This window comes from Gymnoscopelus braueri, assembly GCF_963280865.1.
Source record: "Gymnoscopelus braueri genome assembly, chromosome: 2".
In the NCBI taxonomy this organism is placed as follows: Eukaryota; Metazoa; Chordata; class Actinopteri; order Myctophiformes; family Myctophidae; genus Gymnoscopelus; species Gymnoscopelus braueri.
This window is the reverse complement of record NC_137604.1, coordinates 166,167-182,500: the sequence shown is the minus strand read 5'-3', so window position 1 is coordinate 182,500 and position 16,334 is coordinate 166,167. Positions and strand designations below refer to the sequence as shown.

The 16,334-nt window shown below is 41.2% G+C and overlaps 1 protein-coding gene across 3 annotated transcripts in view; it reads right to left on the bottom strand.

Annotated features, from left to right (window-relative positions):
• LOC308099884 (NACHT, LRR and PYD domains-containing protein 3-like) overlaps positions 1-16,334 on the bottom strand; it is a 113,668-nt gene that overhangs the window by 5,359 nt on the left and 91,975 nt on the right. For all 3 annotated transcript variants that reach the window (XM_080448731.1, XM_080448732.1, XM_080448733.1), the window contains 3 exons: positions 14,989-15,162; positions 7,278-7,436; positions 5,684-5,733 (listed from right to left, as the gene is read on the bottom strand). In XM_080448731.1, the coding sequence (XP_080304857.1) occupies positions 5,684-5,733; positions 7,278-7,436; positions 14,989-15,162 (383 nt within the window). The remainder of the gene's footprint in view (positions 1-5,683; positions 5,734-7,277; positions 7,437-14,988; positions 15,163-16,334) is intronic.

Sequence of the window (16,334 nt, the reverse complement as noted above, 5' to 3'; positions counted from 1 at the left end):
AAGAACCATTAACCACTTTAACCCTTCATCAACCGGTGTCTCCCAGGGCTCTGTACTTGATCTGCTCAGTTTTCCCTCTACACCAAATCTCTGTCGAAAATACCAGTGGTGGAAAAAGTACAAAAATGTTTTACTTAAGTAAAAATATTAATAATGCAATATAAAAATACTCTGTTATAAGTAAAAGTCCGGAATTCGAAATGTACTTGAGTAAAATTACAAAAGTATTGGTATCAAAATGTACTTAAAGTACCAAAAGTAAAAGTACTCATTATGCAGAATGTCCCATTTCACAAGTTTTCAAATGTATAAATTGTATACTTTTTAAATGCTTTTTTTTGTACATAGTGGTATTTTTTCTGTATTATCTGTATTTTCATGTTGATTTTTGAACTGTTTGGTTGCTACTATATATGTCTATGAAATTAACTCAAGGACCCCAACGGAAACAAGTCCGCAAGGACTTTTTTGGCCGGACCTTTTAGACAAAAGCATTATTAATGTAACTGTGTTGTTTTACATTCTTTTGCCTAATACAAATTTCAATCAATCAATCAATCAATCAATACAAAACTTTTGAAAACAGCAGATCTATAAGCTCACAATGTGTCGCATCACGACACATTGTGAGCTTGTAGATCTGCTATTTTTTATATGGGCTGAAGTGGTTAATGTATGTTTTGTAATAATAAAAATCTACAAAGTAACTAGTATTAAACTAAAGTTTTTAAATAATTGTAGTAAAAGTATAATATTTGCCTCTGAGATGTAGTGGAGTAGAAGTAAAAGTACTGAAAACTGGAAATACTCCAGTAAAATAAAAATACCTTTAAATTGTACTTGAGAACAGTACTTGAGTAAATGTACTTAGTTAATTTATACCACTGAAAACAGCAGATCTACTAGCTCACAGCCGTGTCGCAACGCAATGTGTGAGCTTGTAGATCTGCTATTTTTGATGAATCCTCACGTATTAAGACATGTCAACATTGGGATGCAGGGGTTTAAGTGGTTAATGGTTCAAAGAAGGTTCTTTGAGGAATTATTTGTGGTTGTGAGCTTGTAGATCTGATATATTCAGGGAACATACTTGGTGTTAAGTGTTTAACAAAAAATAAAAAAATGTTTTATGAATTAAAATCAGTTCCAGATGACAGCTTTAATTAACCACTTGAACCCTAGTGACCTATTCTGTAATAATAATACTAAAATAGCAGATCTTCAAGCTCACAGCATGTTGCAATGCAACACATTGTGAGCTTGTAGAACGGCTATTTTCGGCAAACAGATTTGGTGTAGAGGGAAAAGGAGCCCTGAGGGACCCGGTCAGACAGACAGAGTATAGTAATCAAAAACAGAAGTAAAAGTACCAATATTAACTAATGAAAATACTATGAAGTTATTTCATAAGATCTGATTTATTGTCTAAATTAATAAATAATTAAAGAGGCCTCAATGCCCTCCATACCCTCCATACCCTCTTACCTGACTAACTACCTCCCAAAGTGAGTGACACCCAAACCCTAACAGTAGAGGAAGCGACAACGATCTGGTAAAACCCACTTATAGAACATAATCATTCTACTACTCTGACACACTTATAGAACATTATCATTCTACTACTCTGACACCCACTTATAGAACATAATCATTCTACTACTCTGACACACTTATAGAACATAATCATTCTACTACTCTGACACACTTATAGAACATTATCATTCTACTACTCTGACACCCACTTATAGAACATTATCATTCTACTACTCTGACACCCACTTATAGAACATTATCATTCTACTACTCTGACACACTTATAGAACATTATCATTCTACTACTCTGACACCAACCCACTTATAGAACATTATCATTCTACTACTCTGACACCCACTTATAGAACATTATCATTCTACTACTCTGACACCAACCCACTTATAGAACATTATCATTCTACTACTCTGACACCAACCCACTTATAGAACATAATCATTCTACTACTCTGACACCCACTTATAGAACATTATCATTCTACTACTCTGACACCCACTTATAGAACATTATCATTCTACTACTCTGACACCCACTTATAGAACATTATCATTCTACTACTCTGACACCCACTTATAGAACATTATCATTCTACTACTCTGACACACTTATAGAACATTATCATTCTACTACTCTGACACCCACTTATAGAACATTATCATTCTACTACTCTGACACCCACTTATAGAACATAATCATTCTACTACTCTGACACACTTATAGAACATTATCATTCTACTACTCTGACACCCACTTATAGAACATAATCATTCTACTACTCTGACACACTTATAGAACATTATCATTCTACTACTCTGACACCCACTTATAGAACATTATCATTCTACTACTCTGACACACTTATAGAACATTATCATTCTACTACTCTGACACCAACCCACTTATAGAACATTATCATTCTACTACTCTGACACCAACCCACTTATAGAACATTATCATTCTACTACTCTGACACACTTATAGAACATTATCATTCTACTACTCTGACACCCACTTATAGAACATAATCATTCTACTACTCTGACACCCACTTATAGAACATAATCATTCTACTACTCTGACACCCACTTATAGAACATTATCATTCTACTACTCTGACACCCACTTATAGAACATTATCATTCTACTACTCTGACACCCACTTATAGAACATTATCATTCTACTACTCTGACACCCACTTATAGAACATTATCATTCTACTACTCTGACACACTTATAGAACATTATCATTCTACTACTCTGACACCAAAGAGTGGAATGCTCTAAAACCATCTCTTCAAAAAAATGATCAGTTAAATATTTTTTTAATACAACCAATCTACAAGCTTACAATGTGTCACAACGTGAGACATCATGAGCTTGTATATCTACTATTTTAGCATTTTGTTTAAAGTTTAGGCAATCTACGAGCCAATCTACCAACTCAGAATGCGTCACAATGTCAGGCGTTGTGAGCTTGCAGATCAGCTTTTTTTTTTTTTAAATAGCCCAACTACAAGCTTACAACCTCACCAACCCGATCTCCAAGAATGTAGTATACATTACATGGAGTGGTCATTCAGTGCATAGACAACTGGAAAACCTGAAAATCCGTGCATAGCCGCCTCGCATCTCCCCCATTGTGACTAAACCATTTCGGAGGCGCGCAGTTTCAAGGGAGCTGGAGCCTCGTTGCGACGTTCCCTTGAACCAGGGGTCTGCAACCTGCGGCCTTGGAGCCACATGTGGCTCTTTAGCCCTTCCCTTGTGGCTCCCTGTAGCTATAGAAAACATTATATGGAAATTAACAATGTTTTTTTTTCACATTTGAAATTGTATTTATCGTTGCTGTAATATGAGACATAGATTTGTACGTGCTCCAATGCTGTAAAGATGTGTAGAATAAATAAATATAAAAGTATAAATAAAAGTTTCAACATTTCTGTCAAATTTGCGTCAAAGCCTGCAACACATTTATTGGCGCGGCACCGTATTAGTGGGCTAAAATAGGTTTTGCGGCTCCAGACAGATTTCAGCGCCGTTTGAGTTATGTACCGATAGGCACAGAATCGTACATTTTGTTGTGGGGACTGCTCTGCTTCCGGGTTTTTCCGGGTTGCAACTGGTTACGCCCACCGTGGGACTCGCCGTACATAGGCCTATGCACAGATTTTCAGGGTTTCTAGGCTACTATGCAATGTATACTAAATTCTTGGAGATCAGGCTGACCTCACACATTTTGACAAGTTGTGAACTTGTAGATTGGCTATTTTTAAATTAACGGATATATTGCGCTGATCAAAGCAACGGTAACGCGTTTCGGCACGTCAGCCGTCCTCAACGTTTCAAACTCCGGACTAGTTTGAAAACGCTGAGGAAGGCCGACGTGCCAAAACACGTCCGTTTCTCTAGATAGACTGTCTGCTGCGGCTGTTCATCTTTAAAGCAATACAAGGCAGGTCCACAAATAACGATTTTTAGCAACCCGGGCGACTACCGGGTGGCTTACTAGATTCCTCCTACGTAACAATTTTACCCTCAGGAGGAGAACAACTGTTGCTCAGAAAGAAGCTCCCATTTGAGAATATTGTAAACTTCATCATCTTCTCCGGTCGCCAGATAGAGAGCAAGAAGATCAACGCGCCCGCAGATGCACTGGCATGCACATGGGTGCCCGTGAGACTGCGTGCCCCGCCTGCTACATCAAATGAAGCGGTGTGACTGTGAAAGCATAGTGTGTCACTTCAATACAACAGACAACAAACGGAGTTAAGTATCATTCATAGTCGGACGTAAGGATACGTAACGAGCGCCGGCGCTCCTTACGTTGTCGTTTTTGTCTCCCCCTCCGTCACTTACGGCTCCAGGATTTCCTTCCGTGCAGTCGACATTCACCGTCAGGCCGACGTGCACGTTGACTGTCACATGTATGTGCTGCCCTGTTTATTGATTTATCCAAGGCTTTTGACACTGTTGATCTCCCGATACTGTTAAAGATTCTTTCCAATATAGGCATGGGCCCAAATGTGATTAGCTGGTTCACCAGCTATTTGATCGGCCACACACAATGTGTGAAATTGGGTGACATAGTGTCCGATCAAGTAGTCATGGAGAAGGGAGTCCCCCAGGGTTCTATATTAGGTCCTTTACTTTTTCTTTTATATGTGAATAACATCTGCAGTCAGTCAAAGTACTCTAGGTACCATGTGTACGCGGATGACACGGTTCTCTACTCCTGCGCGCCCACGCTAGACATGGCTGTAACAAATTTGTCTTTTGATTTCATTTCATTGCAGCAGGAATTGAAAAAAAGCAAATTGATGTTAAATGGTAACAAAACTAAGGCAATGATGTTCACTCCACGAGTTTGTCCAACCCTCTTAAGCATTCCCACTTTAGATGGCACTCCAATTGAGTGGGTCGATCGCTATAAATACCTTGGGTTCTGGTTGGAAAAACATCTACATTTTAAATTCCATATTGATGCCTTGAGTAAGAAGCTGAAATTACTCTAAGTTTTTTCTACAGACTGAAGGCTTGTTTTGCCTGCACTGCTCACAAAAAAAATTGGTCACTGGTCTGTTTTTGTCTTTATAAAACCGGCTGTGTTTTTTTTTTTTTTTTTCGCACACGCCTGCACAGTATTCAGTAAATACCGCCGTACCGGCGGTAAGCGGGGATTAAATACCACGGAAAATACAAATCCATACTGCCCCAGCTCTAGTCAGTAGACGGTAGTGTTGATCTGATGCATGCAGCATGTTGCCATGGTGATGTACCCGGTAAGAAGTGAACGACTAACTTGTAACGCTGAAACAGGGCTTCACCTGAAGTTACCTTATTAACCCCTAAATCCAACTTGCAACATGCAACATTGTCCAATGGAAGACAAGAACATGACGATGAGTTTCTTGATGTCCAATAAACAAGTGCCCGTTTCAACTATGTGACATTTGTTACCAATGTTTGGTGTGCTTGACAAAGTACAATGTGAAAGCAAACCAAACCAAATGAAAAATGCAACAATGTTGCAACTACACCCCTGAATCACACAGAGTCTACCAAGCTATACAGTAGGTTTGAATCTGCCCTAAAAAACTATGTATAAAATGTCAATATTGACAGATACTCACATCCTTTAATGAGATGAGGATTGAACCGATCTTCTCCACCATGTGTCACTCTGTAGGAAGTAGAACAACAACAATGCATCAATGTCTGTCTAACACAACGTGTCCACTACCTGACACTACAGTGTTTCTCCTTTCTTGTAGATCTGCTATTTTCAAATGGCCGAAATGTATGGGCTGAAGTGGTTGTTTTGTAATAATAATCAAAATCTACAAAGTAACTAGTAACTTTCAAATAAATGTAGTGGAGTAAAAGTAGGCTACAATATTCAGATACGAGACGTAGTGGAGTAGAAGTAAAAGTATTGGCGTGTCTTCTCCTCCGCGTCATCAGCGCCCATACCCTAGGTGGGGTTGGCGAAAGGGCCTACTCTGTGTGGAGTTTGCATGTTCTCCCCGTGTCTCCTAGGGTAGTTAATACCCTCACAAAAACATGTAGTAATCCTGGTCGCTATACCGCCTCCCCCATGACAGCCGGGGCGCCTGATGGAGGGGAAGGGAACTGGTTGGAATAACGTGTTCCTTCCACGCGCTACGTCCAACCAGGGAAACTCCCCCCTGTCAGGTGATAAGAAGGTCAGTTGGCTCTCATGCCTGAAGGAAGCATGAGCTCGGCCCTGGCCTCCCTACTGTGGGGGACTGGTGTAGTGCTGGTGTAGCGCCCAGGATCACTTAGGAAATTGGCACCGGGTGAAAAATATGGGTTACAAAAATCGCGGGATAAAAAAATTAAGTAAAAAAAAAAAAAAAAGTAAAAGTATTGGAAATTAGATATACTCAAGTAATGTGCAAATACCTCAAAATTTTACTTAAGTAAATGTACTTAGTTACTTTCCACCACTGTTCCAGAGAGCGGGGCTCGAGTCCCAAAGCGAGTGTGGTTCATTCAACCAAAATCTGTCACTTGCGTTTCAAATTGTTTTCTGTGATCGGCTGGTGATATAACTTAACTGACACAAGGTATTTATAAATATACTTCTGTGGATTACGGAGAAATTTGAATTAAATCTTGATTCGGGACGTGTGCTGTGCACTTCTTTGTGTCAGTCCATGCGATTAAGCATTTAAATCTGACATTATTCACCACCGACAGTGGCTGGTCATCCAGCACTATAAACTGGGAAATGTGCTCTGTTATTTCTTTTGCCTTCTTGCTCTCTCTTGGGAGTTTTTCACTCTTTTTGGAGTGCTTTGATCGGTCATTTTCGCTGCAGTCTGATCCGATAAAAAATGTTGGGTTGATATGGAGCCGATATCCGATCTGTTAATCGGATTGCAGCAATCTCTAGTCTTCATAAGACATGAAGTGTGTGCGGCCACCTTTATGTCTCTTGAAGACTAGTTTATAGTTGATTCTTCTGCCGTGGCCGGCACCACTACAAGGACTTTGGTGTGCGCAGCATTTCTGTGCATAGTGGTTGATTAATGTAACGCCCAAACCACTCCTGTGAATAATTTAGCGTGTAGCGCATGCGTTTAGGGGCAGCGTTGGGTGTTGCACATGACAGAAAATTATAGAATAGCGATGGGTGATGTCCCCACCCACAAATAGCGGGTTGCGGGTTCTCCAAGAAAGTAGGGCCCCATGTCTACTCACGTGAAATCCTTCAGCCCAGAGAGAGAGAGCAGCTTCTTCATTCCCGACTCAACCATGTTTAGACTCACGTCCAATTCTCTCAGATGGATGGAGGGATTAGAAGTTAGAGCTGAGGCCAGAACTTCACAGCATCTCTCTGACAACGCGCAGTTCTTCAGTCTGAGAGAGAGAGAGAGAGAGAGAGAGAGAGAGAGAGAGAGAGAGAGAGAGAGAGAGAGAGAGAGAGAGAGAGAGAGAGAGAGAGAGAGAGAGAGAGAGAGAGAGAGAGAGAGAGAGAGAGAGAGAGAGAGAGAGAGAGAGAGAGAGAGAGAGAGAGAGAGAGAGAGAGAGAGAGAGATTAAAAACAAATACAATACATATTCCTGGATAGAGAACGTGCTTGCAGCAATCTTTTAAAGGAGCTGGTCTTCGACTGTCAAGGGTTTGGACTAGTGACCCAAGTTGGAAAATAATAATGTAAATAATGTTTAGTCCAGGGGTGTCAGGCTCATTTTGGGTTGAGGGCCACATTGGTCGAACTGGCTTGAGGTGGGCAGCCACCACGGGCACACACATACCACCTGTTATTTTATTGTGTGTGTGTGTCTATACACACACACACACACACACACACACACACACACACACACACACACACACACACACACACACACACACACACACACACACACATATAAATAGGTACTTTAATATGGACTATTTTTAAAAGTATTTCACAGGCCGCCATGGACCTTTCCGCGGGCCGCCAAATGCCTGTGGGCCGCCAACTTGACACCACTGGTTTAGTCAGTCAATAAATAACACCTTAATGTCTAACACTTCACCTTCTGTTTAGCATCAAGCACTTAATATAGTCATTTTGGATTCAATAACACTGCCTATCCAAACATGCATAGTGTGAACACACAAGGCTATCAGTTGAGTTGTGCATTTTATAGTGAGTGGTACTTTTACACAGTATACTCAGTAAACTGTTATTGTATTAATTGGTACTCTTAAACTCCCTCAGTAAATTTCTATTGTATTTTACTTCAAAACATTTCTTGTTAATGGTTAAGAGATGCAGCTTCAGAACACACAAGACCTCCAGAGTCAATATCAGAGATATTGTTGGGTAGAATTATGTTTAAGTCAATAAAAATTTGATGAACAAACACAGTATGGAATCATTTCCTAACATCCTCCCACCCATCGACCCATCCTTTCTTTTCTGAGGTGAGATACTCCCTTTAGTGTCCATTAAAATAAACTGCTTTAAGATGAATAACTATGGTTCATTACATGATACTGTGGAGTCTCGCTCCAGTCCCAGCGGTCAGGTGAGTTTTGATACAGTTGGAGCCAGAGTGAGGAGCCTAGAGTCCAGCACCTCAGACAGCCCTGTTGCCTAGGGCAACTGGTTGAGGGGCGGTACATGCCACTCTGCATCCTCAATCAGTTGGAAGTGATGACACCTGCGTGCGGGGCAATCAGAAGGCAGCTGGGCTGAGTTTACTTAAAGTGCTCACTCTGGCTCACTCACTGCTGACTCCCTGGGGGAAACACCGTCCGGCGGTAAGTGATACACTCACTCACATTTCTCACTGTTAATGTTGTGTTAGTGTACAAAGCTCATGTTGTGTTTCTTTTATTCGTAGGCAACGTAGGAGCGTTCATGAAGCCTGCACTGTTTCACCTTAAAACCTGCCAACCCCTGACGTGGGAAGAACCTAAGTTTGTTTCTGCATGATATGCATGCACCCCCCTCCCTGAACATTGCTAATATTTCCTTTAATAAATTGAGCTTTACGCCTGAACTGCTTCTGTCTTCTGTGCTGGGTTGGGGTCAGACTCCACAATACATTTAGTTGAACTTAAAACAAAAATCATTCTAATGAAATCCCTAATTGAATGAGTCACAATCTGCAACACTCTCACTGAGCACATGCACGCACACACACGCGCGCACACACACACCAGGGCCGGACTGGGACCAAAATTTTGCCCTGGCATTTTGGTCCGAACCGGCCCACCACCCCCTGGGCTGTTTTGTCAAGGGAGGGGGGGGGGGGGGGGGGGCTCCGTTTTGTCAACGGGGGGGGGGGGGGGGGCGTCAGCCCAGCAACCCTATGTAAAGTGTAACCCAGGTAACTAACCAAGGTAACCAGGTAACCATGGTAACCAGACAATCAGCCTGTCAATCATTCAATCAGTCAAATCAGTATAAATGTCTGGTTACCTGGTGTCATTTCCTGCCACTCCCTCCACTGTTTGTTTGCAGCATGGTGTGCCTGCTGCTGCTGTACTGTTTACTCTTATGCTCCTATGCTTCATACTCAACGGTGAGTTAAAGTACATTGGTTCAGTGTCAATGGTTTGGTTGCTTGGTCATGGTACAATGTTGTGTGGTAAAATGTTGTCTGCCATTTGAACTGCTTCTGCCTTGGGTTAGTGGAGCTAGCAGTTACAAAAATGGCAGATCAACAAGGCTGAATTTGCCTTGAGAATATTTTGAGTTTAATTTTGTGTGTTATGACTTCATGTTTTGAAGTATATTTTGTATTTTATTTTCCATGAATTTATTATTTAATGAAAATCATGATAAGTATTATTTAATGAAAATCATGAAATAATGACACTAATTTATTATTTAATGAAAGTCATGAAATAATAATTTGTTGAAACTTGACCCTGTTGTACAACGATAGATTATTGATTGCTTTATTTCACCTGGCCTTTTAGGTCAGGTTTTTTTTATTCGGCTGGAGATCCGATCCAATGTTGATGGCGAGCCTCCCAAACTGACCCAACTGGACCTGGATTCTGGAGCCTAATTCCCCACCTCCACTCTGTGTGGTAGGAACAAAGGAAAGGTTCCATGCCCCTTGTATTCTCTCCCCAAAGGAGAAACCCCCCCCCCTGAAAGATCCACTGACACTTCAGACTTTAAAGGGCCTCCATTTTTTATTTTCCTTATAAATGCAATGTATGTTCTGAACTATTATCCTGTTCTAATACAATCTTTAAGTTGAACCTTTGTCTCTGTCTCATTCCTTGGGTTTTACACACATTGAGCTCTCCACAGAACCTAGTCTATACTAAAAGCCGTTATCCTTGTGCAACTGGCTACAAAAGCATAGCCCACCACCTAGGTTGCACATGAACTCTGCAGCCGCACTGAGGCCGCTGCTGGAAAGCATCCCAGCCCAAACATTAACGTAACTTATAATTGGGCCGCACGACCTGGAAATGACCGTAATAATCCCAAAACGGGAGCAAAAAAAAAGAGAGAAAAATAAAACTGTCAACACATGGTCCTAAACTTTACATGAATTACACCTCATACAAAACATATTTGCATATATTTGATATATTTTATCCTATGCAAGATAAGACTTTGACTTGCATTATACGCTGAAACAACTCTCAAAGTCACTCTTCTTTGCGTTCGTTTATGCCAGTGCAGCAGGTTAATGGAAGATTTCAAAGGAATCGTTCACTTTGTGACGCAAGCATGACATTTGGCACAGACACTCTCTAAGGGCCACTCTTATGGAAAAGTGCACTGGCCACTCAAAAATCCAAGATGGTGCCCATTTTTTTCAAGATGGCCGCCACCTTAGCAGAGCAGATAGTGATATAGTCTCTCAGGTTGTGAAACAAGGATGAAATTTGGCACACATACTCTGTAAGGGCCACTCTTATGGAAAAAGGCACTGTCCACTCAAAATTCCAAGATGGCGACCATTGTTTTCAAGATGGTCACCACCTTAGCGGAGCAAATAGTGATATAATCTTTCAGGTTGTGATACAAGGATGAAATTTGGCACACATACTCTCTAAGGGCCACTCTTATGGAAAAAGTCACTGGCCACTCAAAATTCCAAGATGGCGACCATTTTTGAGACCTACATCACATCTCCAGACCAAGAACCAGACACTGATGTCATTATCATAGATGGTTCTGCTTTGGTCCACACACTACCACTAAAAAGATAAAAGACCTTTGAAGGCTATGCAGCGTTGGATGTTCTACCCGCAATATATGCTTATGCCATGAAATACAAGAGTACACGCATCGTCTTTGATGTGTACAGTCCATCAAGCCTCAAAATGGAAACAAGGTCCAAACGAGGCCAGGGAGGTCTACGGCAACTGACAAACGAGAATAAAGTTCCAGCAAATTGGCGCAATTTCCTCAGACATAACGACAACAAGACAGACCTCTTCCACTTTCTGGCAGACAAGATTTCTCATGACTGTACCAAACGTGGTTGTTGTAACCAAGGGACAAGATGTATTGAGCACCTCTGAAACTAGTCTGGTTAGTTTGGACAAAATGTTTCCATGAGGAAGCTGATACTCAGATCTTTGTACATGCCAGGCATGCAACGGAGGAGGGTAGCAAAGCTATCATGATCAAAGCCAATGACACTGACATTCTTGTCATAGGACTAAGCTTGTTTCCCTCACTTCAGGACCTCGGTCTCCAGCAGCTGTGGGTTGCATTTGGGCGTGGTCAGAGCCTAAGGTGGATTGGTGTACATGACCTGTACCGCTGTATTGAACCAGTAAAGACCAGAGGCATACTGTTCTTTCATGCCTTCACTGGTTGCGATAATGTATCCGCCTTTCGCAATAAAGGCAAATAGACTGCCTGGCAAACATGGGACATTTGCTCAGAGGTTTCTCCCATCTTCACCAAACTAAGCCAATATCCTCCCAAACTGAATGATGATGACCTGAGGATCCTGGAGAGGTTTGTGGTCCTGATGTACGATCCATCGAGCACAGCTGTCAGTGTGGATGAAGCTAGACTTGACATGTTTGCCCGAAAGCAGAAGCCATATGAAGCCATTCCTCCAACAAGAGCAGCTCTGCTTCAACACACCAAATGTGCAGCGTATCAGGCCGGCTGCATATGGGGTCAATCCACCCAGCGTCAGACGGAATCAGAAAGTCCAGCTGACCGGGGATGGAAGAAGTTTGGTGAAGAATGGCAGGTCTTCTGGACAGCCAATTCACCACTTGCAGAGAGTTGTCAAGAACTCACCAAATGTGGCTGCAAAAAAGGGTGCAGTGGAAGGTGCAAATGTTTCAAATTGGGGTTTGTCTACACAGCACTGTGCAGTTGCAAATGTGAGAAACTATTTGGACAAAAACAACATCTTGGAAAATAATCACCATCTTCACATTTCATGTGTCTGTGATTGTTTTATTGTCAAGTAACCTTTGGAGACTGCTCCTGCCAATTTTCATGTTTGTATCATGACTTGAAAGATTATATCACTATCTGCTCTGCTAAGGAGAAGGCCATCTTGAAACAAATGGTCTTCATCTTGGATTTTTGAGTGGCCAGTGCCTTTTTTTTTATAAGCGTGGCCCTTACAGAGTATGTGTGCCAAATTTCATCCTTGTATCACAACCTGAAATATTATATCACTATTTGCTCCGCTAAGGTGGTGCCCATCTTGAAACAAATGGTCGCCATCTTGGATTTTTGAGTGGCCAGTGCCTTTTTCCATAAGAGTGGCTCTTACAGAGTATGTGTGCCAAATTTCATCCTTGTATCACAACCTGAAAGATTATATCACTATCTGCTCCGCTAAGGTGGTGGCCATCTTGAAGAAAAATGTCGCCATCTTGGATTTTTTATTGGCCAGCAACATTTTCCATAAGAGTGGCCCTTAGAGAGTATGTGTGTCAAATTTCATCCTTGTTTCACAACCTGAAATATTATATCACTATCTGCTCCGCTAAGGTGGTGGCCATCTTGAAAAAAATGGTCGCCATCTTGGATTTTTTCTTTTCTTTTCCATAAGAGTGGCCCTTACAGAGTATGTGTGCCAAATTTCATGCTTGCATCACAAAGTGAACGATTACGTCATTAACCTGCTGCACTATGCTGTTTCAGAGCTGTTTCATCGTACAATGTAAATCAATGAGGAGCATTTTTTCAATTATACATTTCTAATCAATGGAGCAATTATTTTAGATTTCTTGTCCTCCTTTGGAGTTACATCATGGCAAAGTAAGTGCACAACCTCTACCAAAGTTGTCTTACCCTTTAAGCAATGACCTGTGAGGCACGAAGATCTAAAGTGTGTAACTTTTTCAATTGAACAAAATATTTGAATTATATAATATTTCACTGCTATATTTTTTACAATTAACCATTTCACAGAATTGTTAATTGTAAAATTAGATTTTGACAACTTCGCTAAACACTATTAAATACTATTTTAATCACGGGTCTCTGCCTCCGACACTTGTTCCTTGCGTTCCAACATATCGTTGGGCACTAGGACCCTGCAACCATTTCTTCCCTATAGACACACGCTGTAAGGACGCAGAGCTACCAGTTAGTGTTGCCAAAATAAGACTTAATCTCAGTATTTAACGCTTTTTTCCAAATCCAAAGCTTGCTGTACCACAGAGTGTGCATTATAGCCAGACTACACACATTTTATACACACTATATAAATGCACCATTTAACTAAACATTTTGAATACAGGCCTTTTACGTCTTTTTATATGGTGGTATTGCTACTTTCACTTAATAATAATAATACAAACTAGAAAAAGTGCTCCTCGGAGCACAAGTCTCCGCCAGGTCAGGTAGGTTATTATGGCCTCCTGGTGGCGCTATAATAGGCCAATGTGAAAAGGGTGCCATTTATTCCTAGGCTGTGCACGGCAATCTGACACTGCATGCATGATTTGAGGCATGCATTTTGTTCTAAAAATGTGTTTTGCAAATTTTGACCTGCTGGTGGCGCTATAACATGGCAATGTTAAAAGGTTCCTCAACGTAGTGCAAATGTGCATTCAAAGTTTCACCACAATCGGACGCTGCGTTCATGATTTGCGGCATTTTGTTCAAAACGGGCCACTCCTGCAAACATTTCATGTCAATGTTAGCCAATCAGGATGGAATATGAAAAATCGAACAGATCCGTCTTGATCACATGACTATAGAGATCATGTGTACCTATTTGCGTGAAATTTGGATCAAATCTGAAGGCTTAATATCAAAAAATGTGTTTTACATAAGTCTGCCTCCTGGTGGCGCTATAAAAGGCAAATGTGAAAAATGCAGGGCAAAGGTTTTTCCTTGGCCTCTAGAGGGTGTGCATACAAAGTTTTACACTGATCGGTGTAGTTATAGGTAAAAACACGAATCGGCCTGTTACAGCGCTACCATGAGGCTGATTTGAACATTTTCAAATGGCATTTCTTCCTCGGCCTAATGGGAATGTGTGAGCAAAATTTCACGGAAATTGCATGCTGTGTTCATGATTTGAGGCATTTTGTTCGAAGCGGAGTACTCCTGCAAACTTTGAAAGCCAATTTTTGCCAATCAGGATGGAATATGAAAAATCTGAAATTAGCCGTTTCTTTTAATGACTATAGAGATACTGTGTACCGATTTGGGGGATTATTGGCCAACATCTGTAGGAGTACTGTCCAAAAATGTGTTTTGCAAAAAGCGGCCTCCTGGTGGCGCTATAACAGGCCCAAGTGAAAAATTTGGGGCAGAGCTTCTGCTCTGGCATCCAGGGAGTGTGTGTGCACAGTTTCTCTGCGATCAAGCCAACGGTGCCGGAGATTAGCTGTACACAAAATGACAGAATGACGGACACACGGACACACAGACAGACAGGGGCGAAAACATACTCTCGCCATGCCTTTCGGCCTGGCGGAGACAATAAACATTGTACGTTTGTCTGACCTGAGAATGTCCAGACAACAGTGTGGACTCTTCAGTCCAGCACAGATGAGTTCCAGTCCGGAAACCTCCAAGACGTTTCCGCTCAGGTCCAGTTCTTTCAAATGGGAAGGATCAGAGATGAGAGCTGAAGCCACAACCTCAATGTGTTTCTCTTTGAGGTCACAGCCAACAAGTCTGTAATTACAGATTAAATGTAAAATCAGAGATGAACCAAACAGATCAGGCGTGTTCACTGTCAAGGAGGTTACCTGTGGTGCTGCCTGAAATGTACATATGTTTGGCTACTTTTCTGGCCAAGTAAATAAGTGGCCCTGATTAACACATATTTAATTGAAATGTGCTCATAACTTTCCTCTTTTCTCATTTGATTAGGTTACAACCATTACATAATCAAAACGATCACAACACGCTGCTTTTGCTCGAGCAGTGAAGTGAATACATGTTCTGTCAATAGATGAACAGCCTGTACGACCGCATGTCATTTGTTTACTTACTTTCGTTCTCTTAACAAAGTTCTGTGTGAACGCTAACCAGACCAAATGCAAAATGCAACAATGTAAACATTTGGTCCTTGATCGGAACCTTTAAAGCAAACCTTAGGTGTGAAAGGCACCTAAACAATCTTCTATCTGGTTCTTCAGACATTAACACAATGTCAGTAAGAACAGATGGAAAGTTGTCTCTAAACTACAGCATGGAACTTGTATTGATGTAACTTGTAAACCTAAGTAATGACCAAGCTCATTGTTTAAAAGACAATCCTCTGTACACCCCTTCACCCCTTCTTATTTGGTATACGCACGCACGCACGCACGCACGCACGCACGCACGCACGCACGCACGCACAAATGGGGTCCCCAGCAAAATGAGTTAATATGGCATCACAGTTTAACCCTATATTCTGTACATTGGCTATTTGGAATAGTCGATCTACAAGCTCACAACGCTTCACAATATGATGCGTTGTAGGATGTAGATCTGTTATTTTAAGGAAAACTTATATATTATAAAATATTTTGAAATATTTAAACTATTTTAACAAGACAATGAATGGGGGTCCCTGGCACAACATATTTTCAGAAGGGGGTCCGTAGCCAAATACATGTTGATTTTGGGGGTCTTTTACAGGAAGAAGTTTCAGAACCACTGCTATAGAGTATATATATCAATCAATGTATTAGTAATAGTTACAGTGAGCATGAAAATCCTTGCAGTAGTGTTTTCCTCCAATCACAAAGCAAAAGCAACATGAGAAACATATTCCACCAATCACACAGTACAATCCTCAATGTTAATGTAACTCTGAGAGTGTGCAAATGGAACCAAATGGACCCTTACAGGTCTGT